The 27166-nt window shown below is 36.8% G+C and overlaps 1 protein-coding gene across 31 annotated transcripts in view; it reads left to right on the top strand.

Moving 5' to 3' along the window:
• The window catches only part of RIMS2 (regulating synaptic membrane exocytosis 2), a 575734-nt gene that overhangs the window by 394621 nt on the left and 153947 nt on the right, over positions 1–27166 (top strand). Inside the window, exon 19 of one of the 31 annotated variants that reach the window (XM_075549392.1) lies at positions 19922–19951. The exons of the other annotated variants lie outside the window; for them this stretch is intronic. Within the exon in view, the coding sequence (XP_075405507.1) occupies positions 19922–19951 (30 nt within the window). The remainder of the gene's footprint in view (positions 1–19921; positions 19952–27166) is intronic. 31 annotated transcript variants of the gene reach the window in all.

The raw sequence follows: 27166 nt of genomic DNA, 5'->3' as shown, positions 1-27166 counted from the left end.
TTCTGTACTTATCAATTATTTGCATAAGGGTGTGCATGTCCAATTTAAAACAGATTCTCATAAGGAAAGTGTTATGGTGCATACAGAGCTTTTTGTCCTCCCAAGTTAGTAAAGGAAGTCTTATAGTATAATTTGTTGAAAATATAGGTATTGTCAGGAACAGTTAATATCCCAATTTTTAACAATATGCTATCTTATATAGCTATCATCTGTTGACATGCAAGCGACTCCATTCTTTTTCTCATAACTGTACCAGAAACTGAGCACACGGCTGGTTCTGAAAATGTGCGTGCTGGAGAGCTCGGAGGAATTGCCGAGTGATGGTTTTCTGAAAACCCCTCTTCCTACCGGTCCCTGGTGTCGATTGTTTGGGGCTTTTTCCTTTATAAAAGACAGGGAACCAAAAGCTGCCTTACCCTTTACAGTATGAATTGAAATTGCTTTTGTTTGTGTAATTTTCCTTAAAAGTGGGTGCTTTTTTGCACATTGTTTCTATGTACATTGATACGAAGACTTCAGGATATACATAATGCGTGATGAATTTTTTCAGATTTAAGAGGTGGTAGATTCATAAATACTGGTATATTTTAGAACATTTACTATCTGAGGTAAAAGGTACAGTTAGCTGTGAATAAACTTTCAGTTGACTAAATCAATTTATATTTGACTTGCATAACGCTTAAAGACTAATTATCATAAGTTGTAACTAAATGGCATTTTATGGTCAGACATGTATTGAAACGTCTGTTTTATAATATCCCAAAGTGAGAATATCCTAATTTATCTTTGCGTCATTTCAGTTATTTGTCCTTTATTTTTGTTCCTTCAATTAATTACAAGCCTTATGTATGCAGACTGCGGTGCAGAATTAGCCATCAGCACTCACAGACAAGTAAAATAGAGCATGTAGTTAGAGTAAAGTACTTGTGTTTTATTTTCCTCTAAATTTGATGCATATTTGTTTTATAGTAACGAAAGTCTGTTAGAAGATATTTTGTTTCTCTAGAAGCAAAGCCATGTTGACATTTTTCTGAGAGCATAACACACATAGAAACCACATATGGAGTCAACTTTCCACAGTTATCTATGTATCTTAAATATTTTAGGGGGGTCAGCATTTCTTTTACAAATTAAGGTCATCATAGAAGTCAGCAGTGTGGTAAATTTGAACAGGATACTTGTTTTCTGTAATACAAGTCAGAAATATATTTTAAGTATTAGTGCCTTGTAATCATCTTAATTTAAATATTTTAAGTGATTTGTTTGCTTCCTTTGTTTCAGTTAGCAGTAACACATACACCTGTGTGGTTTTATTTTTTTCTTTATTTTTACGCACGCAAATGCAGGTGTTAATGAAGAAGCTGGGCGAGTCAAAGAGGAGGGGGCAGGGAAGCAATGGGAAGTGGTCAAGGCAGGTCTGTGTGTGCATAACAGCAGTAGGTGAAGGTTTTAGCAGTAGAGTTTTACCCTTTCCAGTACTATTTTGGACTCCAGTTTATAAATATGCAATTAAGGACAGAATTTTAAAATAAAAGGTCTAATTTTGTCAATGAAGAGATATTATGTAAGCTCCCTAGTCATCTGTCCAGGATATTTAATTTATCCAGCTGGTTGAGCATTTAAATCAAACCAAAATTATAGAGAGTGCCCTTGATCAAGACATATCCTTGTCGGTTACCCCAGCTTTACATGCTTAGCACTTTTCACTAAGTCACAAATACTTACTGAGTACGACTCGAACAAACAGACTGCATCTCACTGTGAGTTAGAAGGAATGCAGGTCTGAGTCCTGGAGCCTTGGTCTTTCCCTCAAGACTTTGAATTGAGAAGAGGCAAATTTAAAGTAAATGCAGAGCAGAATTAAGTTTCATTTAAATGTTAGTGAATATAGTAATTTTTTCCATTAAATATTTCCCTAAAATAACAGCAGCTTTACCATTGGTTCTTAAATCAACCACATTTCTCCCCAAAGAGCCTTCCTCCTAAGTGCTGTGAAAAGCCTTCGTTTCTTGATGTTTCAGACATTTCTCTTGTGCTTATATGTCATAATTTTTTTTGCCACTTTCCTTGTCAGAATATTCCAGAAAGCATGTTAAGACTAAAATATTACCACATACTTACTATTTTATTTGAAAATTATAATCGAATCATAATCCTTATCTAAACTGTCAGCTGTTAACTTTCTTTGAGCAATGCAGAATAGCTTTAAATCTGTTTTACTGATCCTTATTTTTTATCCGTGAATACTAGCATATACTTCTGGGGCCTTTTAATCTCTTCCACCACAGTGCGGATGCAGTGCCGTTATGTGGATGCGATGTCTTTTCGTGGATGCTTATTTTCATTGGTGTTCGTAGTTTAGGAGATATTTTAAATATCATTTGGTAATTTTCAGCATACCAGAATATGAAATAAAGTAAAGTTTAGTTGCATATTTATACAAGTGTTTGGTGAACTCATCTGGATATCTAACTGGCTCTTCTCTTTATGTGGAATGAGTTCTATTTTTGTGGAATGCTGTAAGAATGAATTGCATTTTAAGTGAGCTATGCATTGAATGGTTTCCTATTTATCCACTCCTCTATACCTTGTACTGCTTCATTCAAATCCTGAAAGGCTTTTACGTTGCCCATGAATTGACCTCCACAGAAAAGAAATCTTTAAAGCATCATTAATTTGAAGAATTCAGCAGCAGTTTTCCCTACCATTTATTTTAATTCCATAAGGAAAAAGAAGACCATTTGCTGAGCCAGTTTGAGTCTTACATTTAATTCTTAAGATAGGCTTAATAAGCCAATCATGTCAATTGTTGGGTACAACTATATCTTTCTAATTCTAATGAAAGTAGTGCTGTTCTTTGGCCTTATGCTTGCTGTTAATTCTTTCTGGACCAGAAGTATGGTTCTGTTCTGAGGTGTGATAGTCAGTGCATGTGTTTCCTTCCCATTGTGTGATGCTGTCTTTTGTGCTGTGCTCAGTTTCTACTTGGATTGTTAATGACCTTAATTATTAATCACTACTGTTTGTTTTTAATATTGTAAAGACAATGAGGAAGAAACACCAAACCCACCTATTAATGTGAAAAAAGGCAAGTCTAAAATGAAATTAACAGCATCATTATATATTGTATTTTTTTGTATTGATATTGTAATGTAAGTGAATGATATGCTATGCAAAAAAAGCATAAATACAAGTTATAGTCCAATTAAGCTCTCCAACTTTAACTTTTGTACACATCTGATTATGACATTTGAAGTGTAAATTTTACTTTATATTTATGATATTATTGGTTCCTAGGACAAGCTTATCTTATGAAATGTATTGTGTTGAGATTGGAAACTCTGTTTTATTGATCATGTTTAAAGGTCAATATTCTGAGGGAAAAGGTAGTAGTCATAATTATCATGTATTGGAAAAATACAACAGTTGTTTTTCAGCTTCATACTGTAAAATTAAACTATTTTCAAAATATTCTAATTGAAATTTTAAAGTAGAAAAAATCTAATGAGCTAAATAATAATATTAGATTAATATTTTGTGGATTTCTCATCTTTATATATGAATTAGTATAATGTCTTGGTGAGTATATAGGCAGATTGGGTTTAATACTAAAATTTGCTTGGTTTTAATACATAGGTGTGATTTTCCCATAACTAGTGGTGGCTTAATTCTGTAACCCACCAAAAGTAAAATATATGAAAAATATTAAGGCCACATGTCTGGTCAGTAATTTCTTATCTAATAAAATATATATATTGATTTACAATACCAACAGTATAAAATTTCTCTATGCAAAAGTTAACATTCTAAAAAGATCTCAACATCATATCACCAGGCTCAGGACTGTGCACTGTTTTGTTCTGTTGTGCGTAGGGTCGCAATGGGTCTATGGCACCGAGCCACAAGATCTCATAGGAACTGGCATATTGGGTCAAATTAAGACATTAACAGCTTTATAGCTCAGTAACTAATGGAAATGTCCTTTGGTCTTCATTTATAAATATACATATGTGATCTAACTGATATTTAACAATTATGTATCTTTTATGAAGAGGTTTTAATGATTCAGCAGCAGACCTTTCCATGTATAACATGCTTAAAATGTGAGATATTTTTAAAAGACAAAAATAACATAGAATTACATAAGGTATTGTAAAATATGGATGTTTCCCACAAAATATTTAATGTAAACTATGTGTATCTATATTAGTTTATGATTGTTATTGACATCTGAATTTCAGTACACCTAAAAGTGCTTTTCAATATGTATTTCAACATATTTCAGTGATCTGAAAGTTAGTATATCTTTCAGTCATCCAGTGCTTACGTTGCAACAGTTCTAATGAAACCTTAATTCCATTTTGTATTTTTTATGCTATGTGTGTGAATATCTATTTCTGCTTCATATGATCTCACTAGACTAATTTTTTATTGAGATTATATTCACCACTGCTTTGTTTCTTTATCATCTTTGGTTGTATCTGAATAGGCTTAAATCTTGCGCCTCTAGATTGTTTAGGCTTTTTTTGTCTTTTCATTCGATCTTCTACATAATTTCTTATTGGGATCTCATTACAATGTTTTTTCACTTATGTAAAAATACACGCTACTGCAGAAACATCACTATTAATTGTGTGTAACAATTCTAAATATGCAACAGTATAACCTAGAAGAACTCAGTTTACAAAGCTCAGAAGATGAAAATGTGTATATACTTTACAAACGCTGTCTTATTTCTATTTAATTTAATCTCGGTAGTCTGTCTAATTTCCCTTTGGCTATCTCCTTTTAGGAGAATGACTTTCTGCTTATCTTGAATCTTTGATAAAGTTCCGTAGTACAAGATATTGTTTAATAAGTTTTGTGGATCAGAGAAAGCCCTCTAGGTGAGAGACTTGGAAGTAGCCCACTCTTTCTCCTACTGAAGCATCCAGAAGCAAGAAACAGCTATGGGTCCTAGCTTGTGAACAGCTGCTGGGTACCCAAGCATCGAGTAAAATGGTAGAGAATTCCGCTGGCTATGAATGCCAAAGGAGGAAATAATGAATTCAGCTTTTATCAGCATCTTCTGAAAACTGCTAATATATAATTTTGAAATAGACTTACTCTCTGTTGTCCTTCAGTGAGTGAGAAACATACCAGTCAGTCAAATCTACTCCATTCATCTCATATAGGAGCATACCCAGTTATTTTTCTTCATTCATTTATTGATTGTTTCTACCCATGATTGAATACCTTTTATGTTTAAGTTCTAGAGATATAGCACTGAGCATGTCAAAGAAGGACTCTACCTTTAAGATTTTTCCCTATGTTAATGAGGAGATGTTATTGATAAAAGAATGTCATAACCAGATACTGACAAGTTCAAAGACGAAAAATAAGCTAGGATAATGGGAGCGACATTCTTATGGAGAATAAGAGCAAACTGAATTAAGTAGTTAAAATATATATATATACACACCCTATGGTTTTTCAGATGAATCTTCTCCTGGGTGATTTTCAACTGTTTATCTTATTTTAGAGATTAGCTACATGTTTTGTACAATTCAACCTGCATTTACTATTGTATGCTGTACTAGGGAGTCCTTGAGAATGCAGAGATAAATAAGACATTTCCTTCCTTAGGGGATTTCCCAAGAATAAAGAACAAAAATATACTGATATATAAAGTATAGCAGGTAAAAGCATTCTGTGGCCTCTTACTTAATGTCCTGAGGTCATGATACATACTATCTGTCAACTTTACAAAAAGTGGGCTCTTGAGGGATGCTGAGTAATTGTCTACTCAAAATATTTATTCTACTACCAGTCACTAGTTAGGATTCTACTCTTATCTTATGACTTGAATATTATATAACTTAAAGCTGAAGCTTTTGTCTCATTCAGATCTTCATGCAAAGCATGAAGGTCCTGTGATTGGGGAGAGGCAAGTGTTGAGGAGGGAAGGTGTGGTAAGGGGACTGGATCCCTCTAAGGGTGATATGGAATACTCTGCCTTGAACTAGGCCTAAGTCCTTTCTAAATAATATTAAATGCAGTATAGGTATACTATAAACTCACCTCATCAAATTATTTGGTTTCCTTAAATTGCTTTTAGCTATAATTACTATTATTTACTAGTAGTGAATTGTGATGTGTATTTATATGTAATATTATGACAAATAGTTAGCTTCTGTATTTTAACACACAATCTGAAATTTTTAGCTTCAAATTTACTTTAAAAATCCTATCATATTCATTGCCTTAATCAATTGTTAGATATATTTAGTTATTTTTAGGAAGTTAGTATGCATAGTATTCTTGCTTCAGTAATTTGTGTGAGAAACAATGCCATGGTGGAAATACGCAGGATTGGATCTCAGTGTAAGGTCTTTATGTTTTTACAGGTAATGTGAGTTTTTTTTACAATATTTCCAAACAAATGTACCTTTGTTATTCTCGGTGTAAAATTAAATCTACAAAAGTTTAGTTTGGGTTGTTTTTTGGGATTTTCCCAGCTTAGGTCAGGAAGCTCTGACCCCCGGGGACTTCTCATATTTCAGATTGCTCAGGATCTGCACTGACGCTTGGGTCTTAAGCGCTCTGCTGGTGCTCTAAGGAAGTTCGGCAAATATTTTAATGTCTCCGGGCCGTAGTTTTCTCTTGTGGAGAGTGTACTACAGTTAGGTTAATGGGGAAAAGTGTGTGTTTTTGAGATGTGACTGATGAAGTCTCTACTAGTTTGGTTTTTTTTCCTTCCAGGTATGTTGTTATTGTTCTTACTCATTTTTTGTTTGTTCCTATTACTTTAAAAGGTGTATTCCTCCTCTTTACACTTTAGTGAATTAGTCAGTGTCAGGATTATAGACTGAATTAGAAAAGTCACGTGTCTAACGGTGCACGTGAAATGTAAGAGACAAGGAGTCCTTGGCCGTTTTTGGTAGTCTTTGTAATGGGTTCTTGTTTCTGGAGGCGTGCTATGCATTAGGGACCTCTTAGGATGACAGGCTTTGGAGCAGAGGTAGACAGATGCCAATATGCATTTCTTCATTTCACATTGATTATGTTCTGGTGGGATAGGTTTGTGTACCATTCATGGTTATTTCCTGAATATGTCATTCCTCTCAATTGGTTGAATGTCCATGCATCCAAAATTAATTGAGGGACATTTTAAAATAAAAATAGATTTCTCTCTCTCTCTCTCTCTCTGCTTTCTTTATTCCATTATTTTTAAAGCACAATGGACATTGATGGGTATTAAGGAAAAGTAACTGGTGAGAATGAACCGGAGGGCTTGAAAGCGACACGGCTGAAGGCATGTGACCTGTTGGGTATTTCGACAGCTAACTCGGTGGTGACACAGCCTGGGTCAGAGACTGGCCTAAAAAGAAAAGAGTGCACTGAGCTTTCCCTCCTCATGCCCAAGCTTCAGTCAACGTGTGGAAATGGAGAATTTGAGAGCTCAAATTTTCTAATTTCCTTTTTTCATCTTTTCAGTCTTCCTCTTCGTTTGTTTTTTGGTTTCCTTTCCTTTCGTTTATTTATTATGCCTTCAAAGTTTCATGTGGCCTATCAGATTTAGGCGAGAATCCTCCTCCACTCCAGTGCTTTCTGCAAAAGGCAACTCTTTTCATGGCCCCATCACTGCTGGGTTAGTAAACACAGTAGTAATGCGTTCTTCTCTGCTTTTGAAAGTAACTTTTCTTAGGAAAATGATAGGGTGCAGGAGGAAGTACAGGTGGGAACCCGCATTCAGGGCCTGCTCGAACTTCGTACCAACAGTGTACTCGCAGGCAAAGGACGCAGCAGCTCTTAACCCAAGTTACTTCATCTGTAAAATGGAAATCTTTCTTATTTCCCAAATTTGAAAACACTACTTTGATAACACTTCCAGAAAGCACTGCATGAAGTGTACAACTATCTATAAGCTCTTTTTCTTTCATCTGCAAGCACCACTGCATAGGAGATCCCTTATGTGCAAACATCTGAAAAGTAAAAAGATTTCACTAATAGAGGAACTCAGCTATCTAAACGGTGCTGTGATGTAGCATTAGCTACATAGCATGGTGAAGATTAGATTGTAGATAAACATATATTTTGTACTTCTTCATAAAATCTCTTGGCTCTAAGCTCAAATTTCCCAGCAATCTAAAAAAAACTTAATCAATACTTCTTATTGCCATATAAGCTTAATTTTAAGTCATTAAAATAAGTTGTATGAGTTAAATGGCTCAGTTTTAAAATATTTAAGAGATTGATTCAGTCTGCATTCAATCATTGGTCAGTTGTGTTAATCTCTTAAATCTGTCCCCTTCTTCCTTGCAGGTGCCGACACTCGAGTACCCTCCTACTTGTTCCTGCCTGCTGTCCTTCCTGCTGCAGCTCTCTTTACTGTCTGTCCTGCTTGCAGCCACTCTTTCGTCACTGGCTCGGCAGTCTTTCTTTGCTTAGGTTATTCCTTGGTAAAAACGATCTGTGGAGGCTTGGCTGAATCGGATCCTATTCCTTAAGCACGTTAGGATTCCTATTCGACTCTTCTACCTCCGTTTATTTATTGGTCCTTCTAATAATCTTTGAGAGCCCGTTTGTCCTGAAAGTGTGACTCACAGAGCAACATGTGCTCTAGCCTCTTCATAAAATCGAATTCGACTAGTAAGTCCAGTCTCACTAGAAGCGTAACTGTCGATCTGGAGATGAAAATAGACGGAAAGGTCTTAAAACTGGCTTTCTCTCTCCAACTATCACTCTGATGGATGGAGAGGCAATGGGATTCACTAAAAGAAGCGTTGTTCCTCAAAGCCAAGTCTTCTTGGTTTAGTTCAGTGTCATGTGTATCCCTCCCTCTTTCAGTCATTCTTGATCATTGTTCCATGTAGACTGTGTTATTTAAAAATTCATAGCCATTACTCTCTTGTACTCTATGTACACGATAACATTATAAGCTCCGTAAGAATGGGACCTTTTCTGTTATCGTCATTTAATAGAAATTCACTAATGATTTGTGTTCATTTCACAAAATGAACACAAGTGACTATCAACGGTTTATTTTTACTAAATTGTTAGCCCTCTAAAGAAAGTGTCTGAAAAGTAAACTTTTAAAGTTTTAAAGTTATGTTTTAAAGTCCTTTCCCTCTACACCTGAGAAGATACTGTCTACCAACTTGCAAATAAGCTGAACCATTTTCAAAACGATCCATTTCTACCTCCTCACACTCACTCTGGCTCAAAAATAAGAGGCCATATGTCTTCTATCTGTGGAACCTCACAGCTTTCAGAAATGGTGAACGGGGAAATAATGACATGTATGATTTTAGAAAATTTGATTGTGGGACGCCGTGCTTGTAAAATCTCATATTATTTAAGATCTCTCATGCTAGATTAAAAAAGCACAGGCCATTCAAAATCAACAATGATCTTTAATAAATTCAGTCTGTAGCTGGTTATGTTGTCGACAGCTTAACTTAAATCAAGAAGTAGATGATGCCTCCAGTTTTATAATGAAAAAGTTTGCTAGTTTTGTCAAACTTTTTTTTATATTCTTAAAGGTTTTAAGCTTTGCTTTCACTAACACTGGATTGAAATACATCTTTCTTCAGATTGCTTAGTAGTTGTTATTGATAATCCTATATTGTACCTTTATCTAGTTCTGATCATCCTTTATTACATTTTGGTCAAGTTATTTACCAATTGGAAAATCAAGATATAAACTTCTCATCCAAGCGCAACTTTACTACTGAAAAAAGCAGTTTGTTTCCTTGTTGTCATTGCTTTACCTTGGATTGGAACAGAATATACTAATAAGCTTTATTTCAGGCCTAGGAATTGGAAAAGTTGTACACTTCATGCAGTGCTTTCTGGAAGTGTAAGTCATAAAAATAGGTTGTGTATCAAAAATCACCTGTAATTATTACAGCTAGTGGAAAAAGATATATTTTTTAATTTATTGCTAATAGTTTGAAAACTTTATTTTTGATCTTGCGATATAATTTTCCATTTTTAACAGTAGCTTCATCCTCCTAGCTCTATGCTTAGCTTAATATTATAAAATGAATTAATTGTTACCACCACTTGTCTGCCAGTTTGTCGTGTACTGTACTGTGGTGGCTTGTGTGTTGCTGTGATGCTGAGAGCTATGTGACTGGTGTGTCAAATACCAGCAGAATCACCCAAAGTGAACGCGTTTCAGTAGAACTTCTAGACTACAAAGAGTATAATAGGTTAATATTATACAATGAAGTAGTAGTCCACCATTTATTGGCAAAGCTGGTTAAAATTCCAGAGCATAATGTGTAGCACAGGGAAACTTTACGGGAATTAAAATGCACACAAGTTATAACTAGTTGACATAGCTACATACTTACTACCTGACTCATGAATAGCATTGGGTGCTGCAAATGGTTAAGCATGTTGACTACCACCTAAAACCACCGGGGTTCAGTACCCCCAGAGGGGCTGCAGAAGACAGGCCTAGCAATCTGCTTTTGCAGGTCTACGCAGCTTGGAAACTGGAAACCTTTGGACTGTGCACACCCGGTGTCACCTGAGTCTGAATCGAGTCAACAGCCGCTACCGTTATAGCACTTGACTCATGGTGCAGCTTTAGAAAGAAAGGGAATTGAAGGGTTAAAAAGACAAATGATAAGATGTGTAGTCTAGTTTAGGCATGCTGCCTCCGGACCAGAGCCCTGGTGGTGTAGTGGTTGTGCCCAAGGCACAACTATCAGCATGGTTGGCAATTCAAAACCACGAGCAGCTCCTTGGGAGAAAGTGTGGGCTTTCTACTCCCATAAACAGCGTCTTGGAAGCCGCTAGGGGGCTGCTGTGAGTCAACATTGACTGGGTGGCTGTGAGTCTGGAGTACTTTGGTCACACAACAAGATTAAATGACGGCTGTTATTCTTAAATGAGTCCTTTGATGCCTGACCTACGTTGCATGGTCTGTACTTCCTTCTCCCATCCCCAACACCTCGGTCGCTTGTTCTACAAGTTTCTCCTTGTTGACTCTGCTCCAGCCCTGGTGGGCGCCTTGCTTTTTTCAACACACGAAGCCTGGTGTTACCTATGACCTTTTCTTAGGCTGCGTTTCTTCCTGCCATGCTCTCTCCCAGATTAACCAGATGGCTAGCTCCCTCATTCTCTTTGGCTCTTAGGTCAAAAGCTGTCCTTTATAAGGCTTTTCAGGCTACTTGAGCTAAACTATTTTACTTGTTTATCTTGTTTGTAATTTATTTCTCCCATGAAAATTTTATTGCAACATGGATTTTTGTCTACTTTGTTTGCTATTACATCCTTAGGGCCAAAAAATTCCTGGATGATAGTAGGTATCAAATTAATATTTGCTGATATAAATTAATGTTATATCCCACTAAAAGTAATTCTAAATAATCAGATCCTGGGCATCCCAATAGTCAATAATTCCAACCTGTTTATCACTAAATATTTTTCTATTTTTGAATCAGGATTTTTTATTGAAATAATATCTCACGGCATACATTTTTCTGAAATTTATGAAGCTACTACTCAATATGTTAGTAAAATGAGTCGCAATTTTATCTTGTCTATTGAAATTTATGGATTTCCCTTGACATGTATGAAAATTACATTATAATTCCATTTAAACATTTCACTTTAACACAGTAGATGTTTATTTTTAAAGTATATTACTATTATTTAATGCGGATGTTGTGCTATTTTAATTGTTTTCTTTGTATTAAATGTGTTTTATTAGAAATTAGGCATTGACTGGAAGTAATTTTAGTGCTTTGGACTTTGGGATTTTGAAATTTATTTTTTTTAAACATTAAAATATTATAATTCACATGTATGAAAAATAGGACCCCTGGTGGTATCGTGGGTTACGAATTAGTTGGTTACAATTTGAGCTGCCAACTGCCAAGCCAACATTTAGAGGTCACCAGCCTCACAGCAGGAGGAAGACAAGACTCTGGCTGTGTAAAGACTCACAGCCTGGAGCCCCCCCAGGGACAGTTCTTCTCAGTCCTTACAGAGCCACGATGAGTCACAATTGGTTTAGCGGCAATGGGTTTTGTCGTTTTTAAAATATTAAGAATGTTTATATAACCTATTACAGAAAGTGTGTGAGGCTTTAGACAAACAAACAAACAAATTAGTTCCCTGAAGTATTACTAGGTGTTTGTTGTACACATTATCTGACATTTCTGACAAGCTCTGAATTTTTGGTTTGTTTGTTTTATTTATGCTAGAAGTTACATGGGAAGACCAGCAGAAAAAGGTGAATGGTACAGTCACTGGTGACAAACCATTGCCGAAAAAGAAACCGCAGTCTGAGCCAGGTTTGTCAGGGTTTGGAAAACCTCCTGAAAGCATGAGACAAGAAGCATTGCATTTCATGCTTTTTAAACGACGTGTGCTTTGTCGTGTCGCATTCCTCCTGAACTTTGAACTGTGTATTGCCCACTCGGGTGGATGTTTTATTCACCAGATTTGTTTAGAAAACTGTTTTACATTTTTGGTAAAGCAGAGCATTGCTTCTTTTATTTCTAAGGTTAGTTTTTATGTGTGAAAAACATAGTAATTCCAGCACAAATTATTATCTACTTTATGTGTGTGATTATCTTGATTCAAATGAAACTGTACTAATAGGTGGTTCCTTCCTTTAAAAATCACTAATAGATTACTTAATATGCGGTTTGTAGCTCATTATTTCTCATTGCAAATGTTATGGAATGTTTATGCCACATAATGGTGCAAATTAACTTACTCCTCCTGGAGTTGAAAAGCATTGCTAAACAACAAGAATGAGGCAGGGGGATAGCACACTAAGTTCAGTCAGTAGGGAATCTCTTAAACCATTCATTTGGAATGTAGTATTTTTCAAAAGAATGTAGTATTTTTAAAAATACTGTTTTCTCTTTCGGAGTGGTTTGGTTTAACTAATGGAAAGCAAAAATTTGAACCACACAAACAGGGAAGAGAGGCAAAGTGGAACCCAACCAACTAAATAATGAGACTACAGTGAAAATTCACTGAAGGTTTAATAAGTGAAGTGGAGCAGTGAGTTAAGCATTGAACTGCTAAGCACAAGGTGTCGGATTCAAATCCACCAGCTTCTCTATGGGAAAAAGATGAGACTACTGGCATAAAGATTTCATTTCAAAACTCAAACTCTAAGGAGTTGTGTACTCTTTTATTGGGTCGCTAAAAATCAAAATTGACTTGAAGGAGGGGGCTAGGTTTGGTGTTCTAGCATTCATGTACCTATGTCTACAGTATATTTTTAAAGGCTTTTTGTGTGGTGATTGCTTAATACACCCTTATTTTAAAATATACCAATGTATAAGTTAAACAGCTCCATGAGCAACTGTTCATTGCCATCCCGATGAATTGAAGTTTGCACTGAACTATAGAGGTACACAAGACCAACACAGAAGTTGTCCTCATTAACACTTACGTTCTGAGGGAGAAGGCATAGCTTTAAAGGAAATGATATGAACGGGTAGGTCATTATGATACGTACTCTTAGGAGAGGAAGAGAGAACTTTGAGAAAAAGTATCACAGTGCCCAATTCTGGAGAGCAAGGGGTGGTACGACAGAACAAATCAAATGAACTCTCCTCTCCTGAAACAGTTAAGGATGGAACTGTAGACTTCTCCTTGGGAAGTTAAACACAGGCACAAAGTTGTGAGAAAAATATCGTCCTTATTCCTTCCAAATCGTCATTTGGGAACTACTTACTTCATTCGGAAACTGGGGCCTGGGCTTAATATTTTTAACATCATTTTAAAAAGTAAAACAATAATAATATAAAAATTACTGTCTATATTGTAATTTATATAATAAAATACATTGTTGTGAAAGATCTTCTCTTGCTGGAGGGACTATATGAGTCTTCCTTAATCATAAACTAATATTTATTTGTTGGGTTTGTTTCTATATATGATTAGGAAAATATATTTGTGACCATATATTTATATAAATAAATTACACTGCAAATGAAAATCATTAAATAATACATTGTTTGCCTAAAATTTTTAAATAGTTTAAAATTTCACAAAACAAATTTTGATGATCTCCTTTAAATACGATTAATTGGCTTGTTCCCATTTATAATGTATATTATAATTTAAACCTATTGGGGGCTTAAATACTAAAGTAGCTTACAATACAACAGCTCATATAAATGACTTATACTCTAAGAATACAATAGGGAAAAATTAGAGTATTTTAATTTCATGGTTTAAAATATAAATTTTTCCTGTTTGACAATTGTGCATTTTCCTCTATGCTAAGAAACTTTTCCTGGGAAATTCAAGACTAAATGTTATGAGTAAGTATGGAATATGCTAAGCTGTAAAAGCAATGTTAAATTTTGGTGACCTATGACATTTTTTAATAATTATTTATTCCTTGGGAAGATAAAATTGAAGGGATGTATTGGAAATCAGGTGTTCCCGATGATATTTCACCAACATGTTTATGAGCCTGGACTTTTACTGAACCATGTTTTGGAAACATTATTGTATATTAATGTACACATGTTATATTTATGCCTTATTTATAATCAATATGTAATTTTATGCACTCAAATCAATGAGCTTATCTTCCATGATCTGTCAGTTCCTTCAGCAAAAAATTATTGTGGTAGACCTATAGCACCATAGAAAGATTTGTGCTCACACCTGAGATGGAAAGTGGACTTTCCATCTTTTTCAAAAAAATGTTTTTAAATGAAAGTCTATATAAGAAAACCTTTATTATACCTGGAACTATTACCAAATAACTCAAAAACAGAACTCACTGCCATTGAGTACATTCCGGCACATAGTAACCGTGCAGGACAGAATAGAACTGCTCTTTGGGTTTCTAAGACTATCAACCTCCGCTTTCTCCCACAAGGGGTGGGGGTGTGGAGAGGGGTGGATTCCAACCCAGCCCGGTACCTTTTCCCCTCCCCCCCATCGCCACTTCATATTTGTACTTTAGAGTTGACACTCTGAAATTGGCGGTCTGAATGGCACAACGCAGTCTGAAAATGAATGAACAGATATTTGAATGGACTTAAAACTAGTATGTGTGATTTTAAAGGAAAAATCTTGACATCGCTGCATTAAGCAAGCTGTCCTGAGAGCAAAACAGAATGGTTTACTTTCAGTGTCTGCAGCTTCATTGACAACAGTCTAGATGGAAATCACTGCAGAGTGTCACAGTGTGTATCACATTAATGTCTGTGGTCTGAACATGACAGAGGAGCATTTTGCAGGTGGCTTTCAAACATGCTTTATGAATAATGTCTATACTGGATCATTTAATTAATGTCTCTCTCTTGGAATGCAAATTCACTTTTGTTTAGGCCCTAAAGATATAAAAAAATTCTTAATGTTCATCACGAAAAATGATCATGGATAATGTGATATTTTAATGAGTAGTCTGTTTGCTGACAAGAATATAGTAAAAATTTGTGTTGTTAAACATGTTAAACAAACTTTAAACAACTGGATTTTATTATTTTGTGAACTGCCCTGGTTCTGCAGGGAGCTAAGTACTGGGTTGCTCGCCGTAAGGTTGTGTTTTAAATCCATAAACCTTTCAGCAGGAAAAAGAGGAGGCCATTGACTCCCGTGAAAATGTGCAGCCTTGGTTGGAAGTCCTGTTGAGGGCTGCATTGTGCAGAATTCACTAGATAGCAGTGGCTTTGGGGTATGCTATTGGGAATGTGTCTGAGAAAGGGGCAGGCTTTAGATAAAATGTTCATACTTTACTGAAATACTTAACACTAAAAATCTGCTGGGAAAGCTATCTTAAATTAGAAGTTTCGGTGGATGAATGTTGTGGAACTGATAGAGAGAAACTCTTGGAATGACTATTAGAATTTATAGTTGACAGTCTACGCAAAGATAATGAATTAAGAGCCTCTTTAATTATTTTGTTTGATGATACTTTCTCATACTTTACAAATAAAAAAAGGGATTGTCAGTCTTGGTTTGCTATTTCCTAAGTGGTAGTAGAGGAACTGCTTTGTAGTGCCTTTCCTGCTGTGTGGTTGGTAGGCGCCATCAAATGAATCAGGTCTGACTCGTAGGGACCCTTTGCCAATGGAAGTAAGTACCCTCCCAGGGATTGTGTCTGGGCTCATTGACACTTGACAGGGTCTTCTTTCCCGGTGATCCTCTGCTTTACCAAGCATGATGTCCCTTATTGTAATTACACTGAGATCATGATGATACTGTTTGCTGGTATTGCTACCACAGCAAAAATCTGTGTTTTCCATAGGAAGGCAATGAACTTCCTTGCGGGAATACTGTCAGCATATTCAATATTTTGGAAAGTAAAAGTAGTAAAAGTAACTGTTTTCACTACTAATTAAAAAATGTAATGTGCACAGAAACCCTTAGTTTTGACATTATATAGACTAAGTTTATTAATATTTTAATTTTTATTGATATCATACTTATAAAATTAATAATTGGTGGAGATAGGCTTGTTTATTTTTAACTTTTTACCTTTGAAATTATCTTTTTCAAAATGTACCTTATAGAAAAGTTTTATATGGTAGTGGATTTGTTTTATTTCAATCTTTATTATTGAATATCTTGATTTTTCTTTCTCTGTGTACATTTTTGAAAATAGAAGTAATTTAGTGTAGCCCAAACCGGTATTCTCAATAGATGCTAGCTAGTTTATTGCCTCTAATCTGTAAGAAATCAAGGAAGTATTGTTGATCAACATTGGTAGTTGCAGAATTTCTAAGTATTTGGGGGTGACTGTCGAATAAAGGTGCTTTGTTCTTGATGGGAAAAGGTGAAACAATAAGAACATGGTGCGAATAAATATTTTATACAGCACACATCAGCCAATGGATGTTTGGAATCAAGTATAATTGACATTCACAAGTGAACACAACATTCATTGAGAATACATTTTCTATTAGATAAAATAAAATCTCAGGATTTTTCATTCTCTTCTGAGCATACAGATCAATTTATAAGGGCAAGTCTGTTTCCAGCAACTATTCTTTTAAGGTTGTTGGTTTTTTTTAATGTGACTAGCTTGGAAATAACAAATCTGATATTTTAAATGGCCTCACTTACTTTGAAAATGTATTTTTCTACATTTAAAATTATATTGTGTCAAATTTGAAAGATGAAATCAGAAAAACAGCGCACAAAAGGAGCATAGAAGATATTTGAAGATAAACATTTTTTGTGATTTTATTGCTCTTTAAAAATACAAGTTTTTATTATCTTGCTTATTTAATAGGTAAAAATTATTTTAAGTGTTCAGAATCTATTCAGATCCTGATGATATTATAAGAAATGATCCTTTAAAATAATTAGTTCAGATAATCTGATTTTTGTCACAGTAGGTTGGTTTGTCACCTGTTAACCTGCAAACATTTTGCTTTTATAGTCTTGATCTATCTTGAACTTGGAACCATTGAGCTGTTTTATGTTATATAGATACATGTGTAGGATTCCTCCCCCGTCTCATGCCTTTCAAAAAGAAACCTATAGGCCCTCCTAATATGATTTGCTTTTAATTATACATACTTCCTAATGTACATTTAAAATCTTGAGACTTTTCTGTTCCATTGCCAGGAACCTTCTTAATACTAAGCTCGATCCTTTATGACAGAGGCTAACTCTCGTCGAATGAATCCAGTAACAGGACCAGAAGTGTAACTTCTATACGGGTAGTAAGTGAGAACAGTATTGGCAAATACAAGGTTTCTAATAAAAATGACTCCAGACTGTCGCTTCTGTTTGAACTTTAGATAGGATCACAAAAAATACTTTTCTTTAAAAGGTCTTTATAATTTTCAAGTCTGACACAAAGGTCCAGCTATCCTTATTACAGCAGTGTACCCATGAGAGTGGGGCTTTACTATTCTGCATTGTTCTGAACTGGTTATTGTTTAGATGAAGAGTGACACTGTGTGCAGTTTCGTTAGAACTACCGTTACCAGCCCTAAAAAGTAGACGTCTGTGGGAATGTGTACCGAGCAAAGGACAGGTGGGGCGCTGGGAGGGTGGAGAGACACTTCCCACTCCTGTCGAGGATCACTGAAGTCTGCAAAGCGCTAGAGTCACATATGCAAGATGTGCAGCAACAAAAAGGGCCATTTATCTATATGGTTTTAAGTTTCCTGTGAATAAGAGTGGATTGTTTATATCTTTCAGAGATGGAATATAATTGAATAATTATTTCTTCCAGTACACACCGATTTCATTTCAGTGTGTTTGAGAACTGTTTTAGTTGTATGAGGAAAAACATATGTGTATAGGGAAATTTCACATGAAAAATTAATCACAAGATATGATACAACTCAGTATCAACCCATGTTATCCCCCTGTATCGTTTATTTTTCTCCCTTATATCATCTTTGAGAAAGGACTGGAATGCAGTGAAAAGACCACGTGGCATGTGGCATTCGAATGTGTGAGTGCAGTGCATAGATGGGGAACACTTTCTGAGTGGTCAACCTGTCACCTCAGCTGTAACCTAATTGTCACATACTTGTGAGGAGACTTCGTTCTAATTTTGAAGAGGTTAACAATGTGCTCATTAATGTGTGATCTAGCATCATTAACGTTCAGAAGGTGTCGTTTCTTTACCAGTCTTCTGTAACTGATGATAGGCGTCCTCTCTCTCTCTCTCTTTTTCTCCTAAGGTGGGGTAAGCTGGCTCGGGGAGGCCGAGCTTGGAGCATATGAATACAAAGCATTCACTTTCCCTCTATGCAGATAAATAGATAAATGTGTTGAAGAAAATATTCTTCCCCAAAGCTGTATTTGAATATACTTTACCAAACATACCAAAGCATTTACTTTTGTACGAATCATTCTGGAATCCTCATGCATCTGTTGCAGAACAGAATGTGCTGTTTGGGTGTAGAAATTCTGTGGTACTAATTTCAAAACTGAGCAGGTACTCAATCCGGAGGTTTGGGTATTGTTTAGTATTGCTCGTCTGTTGTCATCATAATACTGCTAACTTCCAATATCATTGAAAGTTTTTGTTTCCCAGAATGCAAATGTTAGTGGACCTTTTCTTGCTTTTGAATCAGTTTATGTTTTCTGAAACTGTCCACTGGCCAAGGGAAGAGAAGTATTTCAAAAGAGTGGGCCGGTGCCATTATATGTAGTAGGTGGGGGTTTGGGATGGTTATGTTTTAATGAAAACCTCAATAACTTGCAAGGTGGTACTTATAAGAAATCCATGAAGTAGTAGGCATTATAAGGGCAATATGGTTGAAGAAAATGTGTCTCATTGGAAGATTGGTTTGAATTTTTAATTTTGAAATAAAATAATGTGTTTTGGATATACATCTTATAAAATTTATATTTTTATTCTCCATAATATTTTATGATAATATTGTGTGCTGTTGACGTGGTTCACTGAATTTTTTGGTTTAATGGCCATACTTTATTTTCCTGTGTGCACTGGTGAATTCAGGAAACTGAAAAGATATAGAAATCTGTGGGAACATGTTTTATTGCTCTTTTATTATGGTGACCCTAATTATTTTCCCTCAAAAATGACTAAGAATTCAGAAAGTCTTGTATCTGCTGTAACTGGGTGGCATCTTGCATGGCAACTGGGTGATCGTACAAGTAATGTCATTTCTGCTTGTAGGATCTGTCTTCGGCATCCGGGCTCAAGCTGGCCGCTCAAGAATCATTGTCAACTTTTGAATCCTCTTTCACTTCCACACTAACATTGTTTTGTCTGATTCTGCTAACCGGCAGTGCCTTAACCAGTTCCTCATCTGTTGTTGATTATTCTTTTCTTTTATGGTATGAATTTGATGATCTCTTTTCTACAAATATACACAGGATTCTTTCTGAGAGTGCTTTTGGGCCCGCTCCCTCAGTCTCCCTTTTTACCTTTCGAGTGTCCTCCCCTCCCCTCCCCCCCATCTCCTTTGTCTCTGTCTGTCCATTACACGACGTGATCACGAAGGAGTGGATTCTCCAAGGAGCAGATACTCAGGTCTGTCTCTTCTACTGCTTTTCTTTCTTATGTTTTCATTTACCTAATGAGCCCTAGAAACTTTTTACCATTTTAAAAATTAATTCCATCGTTCTCCTCTAACACAGGCTATTCCTTAATCTGGCATCAGTTTTCATTGTCTAGTCAACTTCTAACAGCTACTGCCCGATGTGAAGGATTATAAAACAAGGATAACTTTATGTGTGCACATATATTTCTCTCTTTGTTTTAGGCTTAAAAGCGGTTTGTGCCTTTCTTACCTAATTCTAAAAGTATTTTCTTTCTGTCATGAGTTCAGCAGTACGTTGTATACTGGAGACTTAACGGATATGATATGTGTTCTCGAGAACCTGTTGCTATCTGAGGAACATGCTGTGCTGACTGCCCATGCGGATGATCTTGATGCTAGGTGCTACAAGGCTATGAAATCAAATATGCTTCAGCCAGATAGTCTAAAAAGGTTTAGTGCAAGAGGGTAATAAAAGTTGAGCTGAAATTTGAACCTTCATTGAACACACGTTTGCTAAAATGCCTGCTGTGAGGTACTGTTCTGGGTACTGGAATGAACGAGGCAAGCAAAAGAGCTTTCTACTCACCAGGTGCTTTTCCTAATGTAGAAAGTAAAGGCAGCAGCGCTGAAAGTTCCGAGAGAGGATTCTGTATGAGAGTCTGTGTAGCCCCAAGATAAAGGATACGATGGAGACGCGTATGTGACGGCGGGATCATTTCTTCCTGATAGCAGTGGGTATTTCAAGCAATAGTTCATCAAAGAGACAACCCTCAGAGAGGAAGCGATGCGAGCAACCACTAAACGAGTTCAGGACAAGGGATAGGAACAGGACGACGAAAGGACATGGAGGCTATTGAAACATGTACAACCGGGAGTAGCAGCGTCTAGGATTTTTTTCTTGAAAGATTGTTTTGGCTGCTATGTGAAAGTTTGACTGGATTAGTGAAGCAGAAGAGACTGAAAATAGATTAGTCAAGCTGAGAAAGGTCAGAACTGAAATATGAGTTGCAGCAATTGATAGATAAATTATTTGAAGATGATTAATCAGTAAGACCGGGCTTTTGATTGGATATTAATTGAGGAAAAGGAGCATGAAGACAGCCTCATCTGACTGATAGTGCATCTTAGTAAGAGGGAGAATGTGGGTTCAACATGATAAACGGTAAAAATAATTTAGTTGGATGATGAGTTTGAGGTTTCTTTGGAACATGCAAAAAGCACAGGTGGCACGATGGTTAAAGCGCGCAGCCACTAACCCAAAAGGTTAGTGATTCAAACTCACCAGCCACAGCACACAGCGTGAGAGCGACGTGGCAGCCTGCTTCTGTAAAACTGACAGAACCCTTGGAAGCCTTAGCAGAGGGACAGCTCGACCACGTCCTACGGGGCCACGATGAGTAGGCATCAGCTCAACAGTAGTGGGAGGTGAGGTGAGCTGGAGCTTTTGGGCATAGATACCATGTACAGGTAGGTGATTAGATTTTATGAATCTGCACCTGGGGGTAAGAAATCTGGACTACTGGGGCAGAAAACAAGAAATGTAATCATTTCTAGGATTGATTAACAGAATTTTTTAAATTCTAGATCTGGTGAATTGGATTATATTCATTAATCACTGTAGTTTTTCATCGTAGTACTATAAACAAGGCAGGTGACTGTATATTCTAGAAATTTTTATTTAAAAATTATTTTACTTCCTTAAAGAATAAAACTTATTTTAATTCTCTCTTGCCCTATGCAAAGCATTACTGTAGAGCAAAAAAGTATGATCTTAAACAAGGTACTTAACCTTTCTAGTCCCAGTGTCCTCACTGGTAAAGAGCCCTGATTGTGTGTGTGTGTGAATCAGAATGATAAATAACCAGCAAGTGGAACATCATCCATTTCAGTAGTAAGCAACTAACTGGCAGAAGAGAAAGAAAACCTGGGAGCTCCCATTTCTCTCTCACTTACTCAGACGAGGATAAAATGCACCTAAAAGAGTTGTATTTGGGGTACATCTTACTGTTAGTGATAACTGGCGGCATGTGCTTTGCTGTGTTATCATTCTCACAGGTTCACTTTCAGATGTTCCATTTATGGTTTGTTATCAAAAACTGCAGATAATAAACCAAATGAAAACCAAACACACTTCAATGGAGTAAATTCTGATTCATAGCAATTCTACATAGGGTCTACTGATAATAAAAAAGCAATACCAATAAAATAGGAGATGTGGGCTTGTAGCAGAACGACCCTTGGATGGAATCATGAATAAAACCCCAGGTCAGAGACTACCTGTATATAAATGACATGCTGTTCTAGAGATTAGAAAAATGTTCCATAAAGTCACAAGTAAGCTCCTGAAAAGATGACATTAATGCATATCATAGAGTAGTCAAACTATTCAAAATTGTACTCTACTATTCTTCTAATGCCAAAATAAACACATTGTTCTTAGGATGAGAGTCAATTCTAGATTTACTATGTAAATAAAGAAAATAAAGTCGTTTATTAGGGTAGAAATCCAATTCCAAAACTTGATACAAATGGATGGATGTATGGATTGTGATAAGAATTGTACGAGCCTTGACTGTTGAAAAAAAAGAATAAACAAAAAAAAAGTCTTATGCAATGATTAAATAACCAGCTAGTTTGATTATACTAGATTCAAATAATCATTCCTGGTTATTAGAATAGCAGGTATTAAGCATGATTCCCCTATACAAAGAAACGACCATTTCTGTAATTCTTAAGTAAGTGTTGTAAAGAAACATTTTTCTTCACTTTTTAGAAAAGCAGTATCATACCATATTTGCCCCTTTGTCTCCACTTCTTTCCCTTAGCCTGCTGTCCTTCAGGTGCATCCATGCTATACACTTTCACAGACTCAGCACGACTCGATTGTTGCATAGTCTCCATTGTTGAATGGACACACAGCAGCCTGAGTATCCATTTACTCGCTGATGGTGTTTCCATCTTCTGGTTCTTGTGAGTGAGACTGCAGAGAACTAGGCTTTGCTGATGTCTATTCATGTCACTGCTCTTTTTTCTCCAGGATGTATTGCTAGGAGTCAGATTCCTTGGTCAGAGGCATTCCTGTTTCTAATGTTTTCGAGGAAGCTCCATACCTTTTTAAATAGTGGTTGTAACTGGTAAAATGTGTTGTAGCATATTTCAGTCCTGCTACCAATCACCCATGAATAGAAGAGTTTGAATAATCCCCCAACTTCAGCAGTATTTGCTTTTTGTTTTTAATTGGTGCCATATTTTCAGGAGTAAGATGTTATCTGTAACTTTGATTCACATCTTTTTTTAAAATACTTTTATTGGGGGCTCTTACATCTCTTATCACAATCCATACATTCATCCAGTTTGTCAAGCACATTTACACTTATGCCGCCATCATCATTTTCAAAGCATTCTCTTCCCATTTGAACCCTGATATCAGCTCCCCATTTCTTCCCCCACCCTCCCTCACAAACCCTTGATAAGTTATAGATTATTTTTTCCATATCTTACATTGTCCTCCCTCACCCACTTTTCCATTATTTGTCCCCATGGGAGGGGGTTCTAGGTTGATCCTTGTGATTGATTCCCCCTTTCTCGCCCTACCCTCTCTTAATCATCCTTGTATCTCTCATTGTTGGCCCTGAGGGGTTTATCTATCCTAGATTCCCTGTGTTGTGGGCTCTTATCTGTAGCAGTGTGTGTGCTCTGGTCTAATCCAATTTGTGAGGTAGAATTGAGGTCATGATAGTGGGGGCACGGAAGCACCAAAGAACTAGAGGAAAGTTGTGTGTTTCATCAGTGTTATACTGCACCCTGACTGGCTCATCTCTTCCCTGTGACCCCTCTGTGAGGGAATGTCCAATTGTTTACAGATGAGCATTGGGTCTCTACTCTATGGCCTCCCCCTCCCCACTCCATTCACGTTGGGTATGGTTTTATTCCAGGTCTTAGATGCCTAATACCTGATCCCATGGACACCTCATGATCACACGGGCTGGTATGCTTCTTCCGTGTGGGCTTTGTTGCTTCTCAGCTAGATGCTCGCTTTGTTTTTCTTCAAGCCTTTAAGACCCCAGATGCTATATCTTTTGATAGCCGGGCACCATCAGCTTTCTTCACCACATTTGCTTACGCACCCATTTTGTCTTCAGCAATCATTTCAGGAAGGTGAGCATCACAGAATGCCAGATTGTTAGAAAAAAATGTTCTTGTGTTGAGGGAGTACTTGAGTTGGGGCCCAATGTCCATCTGCAATCTTAATTCTTAACATATAGATATGAGTACACAGTTCGATTCTCCTCTCATTATATATTTTTCATATGTACATGCTTGTGTTTAGGACTCTATAAATGTCCTTTGCCTCCTTGTTCTTTCCTCTGTTTCCTTTTTACTTTCCTCTTGTCCCACCATCATGTTTGACCTTCATTGGGGTTTAGTAATTCCTTACTGCTCCATTGCCTTTGATTAAGCCCCATTAGGCATCCTACACCCTTCTCTTCATTGATATTAGTTCACTTGTTATTCCCTTGTCCCTGGGTTGGTTTACCACCCACCCACCCCTTTCTCCCACCTCCCCTTCTCCTTTATCCCCCCGGAACCATTGGTTCCATTCTTTTCATCTCCAAAGTATTTATCCCACTGATCTAGATAGACGTGCAGATAGATTAATAAGGGCAAAAACCAGGCAAAGCCAAATAAATCAACATAGGAAGTCAAAACCAATAAAACTATAACAACAGCAGCAAAAAGCAAAACTAAAATAACAATAACAAAAAGCCACTGACAAAAATGGCAAAGCCTATAAATAGTTCAAGATCTGTTTGTTGGCCTTTATGAGAGTTTTCCAGTTGAGTCTAATGAGGTGCCACACTCTGTCTCCAAAGTCTATATTTGGTATTCCTCAGGGGTTTCATCACTTTGCTCCCCCTGCTGCTCTGCTGCATGCCCTCAGTGCCCCACCCCAGCATGATGGGGCCAGACCGTGTACTAGTCCCACAGTGTCTCCAGTGCTGCCCCCCCATAGCATCATGGTTCAGTGAGGGATGCTGTGCTCTGTGGTGGGGCCAGCCCTACATTCCTCCCAATTCCTCCAGGAACTTCGCTTGGGGCTTGGTGGGCCAGGATGTCTTCTCCTCCCTCTCCATCTCTTTATATTTCTCCCGTGTGATCTAATCTGATGTGCCCTCTCCCCAAGCTGTAGCCCTAGTGCTACAGAAGTGCATTCTTCTGGGGGTGGAGGGGATGTCCACATAGTTGGGATTGGGGCCAGCCCTGCAGACCTCTCTATTGGTTCCCTGGTACATGCCGGTATATTGTATTCACGTCTTGGCACATTGGATTGAAGCCTGGTCTCTCTCTCCCTCCCCTGGATTCACGTCTTTCTAAACACCACGTGATTGTCCATCATCTAAGTGCCATCTTTAGTGAAGTATTTGTTCATATCTCTTGCCTATTTTTAATTGCATTGCTGTTTCTTTTGCTGTTAAGGGGTTGAAATTTTCTCTATATTTTATGTTAGACCTTTTCAGATATGCCATTGCCAAAATTTTACTCCCAGTCTGTAGTTTCTCTCGCTACTCTTCTTGCAAAATCTTTGGATGAGAGTAAATGTTTCATTTTAGGAGAGCCTAGTTATATGTTTTATCTTCTATTGCTTTTGCCATTTCATTTATTTTTGATACTGTATTTGTACCATAAATTAGGACCCCTAGCTTTATCCCTAAAGATAATTAAAAACCAATTCTTGCAGTTTAGACAGAAAAGGGATATCATTGCTGTTATCAGGTGGATCTTGATTGGAAGCAGAAAATACCAGAAAGATGAATACCTGTGTTTAATCACTATGCACAGGCATTCAACTCGGTAGATCATAACACATTACAGGTAACGTGATGAATGGGAATTCTCGAACAATTTACTGTGCTCATTTGCAATCTGTACACGGGTCAAGAAGCAACTGATCAAACTGAACAAGTACAGTTTAAAATCAGGAAAGGTTATATCCCTTAGTATACTTAATTCACATGGTGGGCTGCAACGAATCACTATGAGGCAGCATTGACTCAATGGAAGTGAGTTTGGTTTGGTTTTTATTCAGTCATCAAAGAAGTTGCACTATAGAGAAGAACTTGGCATCAATATTGGAGAAGAAGACTCTTCAACATCTTTGATACGCATATAACACAACATTGCTTACTAAAAGTGAAGAGGGCTTGAAGTATTTACTAATCAAGATTGAAGAATAGAGCCTTTAATATGAATTGCACCCCAGCATAAAAAACAAACAAAACAGAAACACCCACAACTGAACCAATAAACTGCATTTCAATAAATGGAGAAAATATTGAAGTTGTCAAAGACATAATTTTACTTGGATCAACAATTAGCACTACTGGAAACAGCAGTCAGGGAATCAGACAGTGTTAGACTGAGCAATTCTGCTACAAATACCTCCCTAAAGTGTCAACAAAAAAAGCTCAGATAACTCTTTGAAGACTTCAGTGAACCTGAACCAAGTCATTGTGTTTTCAGTTGCCTTATGTGCATGTGAGAATCAGATAATGAATAAGGAAGACCAAATAATTACTGCCTTTGAATTATAGTATTGGAGGAGAATATTCAATATGTAAAGGACTGCCACAAGAATAAACGTATCTGAAGTGTAACCAGAATTCTCCTTAGAAGCAGAAATGGTGAGAATTTGTGTCATGTACTTTCCATATGTTATCCAGAAGGACCAGTTCTTGGAGGACACCTTGCTTAGAGGGTCAACAGAAAACCAGAAGATCCTGAACAGGATGGGTTGACACAGTTACTGCAACAGTGGGCGCCGACATACGAGCAGTTGGAGGAGTGGGCAGTGTTTCGTTCTGTGGTACACAGGGGCAGTAGGGATCAGAACCAACTCAAGAACATCTATCAACGTGTGTGTTGTCTTTGGTTTTTTTTTCCTACATTAACTACCAGGCAGTATAGAATTTGTACCTTTAACTTTTAGGTTTATTATCTGTTTTGAGTTCACTTTTGTGTATGTTGTCAGTTAGGATCTTGTTTCATTTTTCTACAAATGGATATTCAATTTTTTTCAGCACTATTTGTTAGATCAATTATCTCTTCTCCAATGAATGGACTTTTGACCTTTCGTCAAAAGTCAGTCATTTGTAACTAGGTGAATTTGCTCCTAGGAACTCAATTCTGTACCGCTGAATTTTGTG

This window comes from Tenrec ecaudatus, chromosome 5, assembly GCF_050624435.1.
Source record: "Tenrec ecaudatus isolate mTenEca1 chromosome 5, mTenEca1.hap1, whole genome shotgun sequence".
NCBI classification, from domain to species: domain Eukaryota; kingdom Metazoa; phylum Chordata; class Mammalia; order Afrosoricida; family Tenrecidae; genus Tenrec; species Tenrec ecaudatus.
Note: the sequence above shows the minus strand (reverse complement) of the source record. Positions and strands in the feature narration are given on the sequence as shown.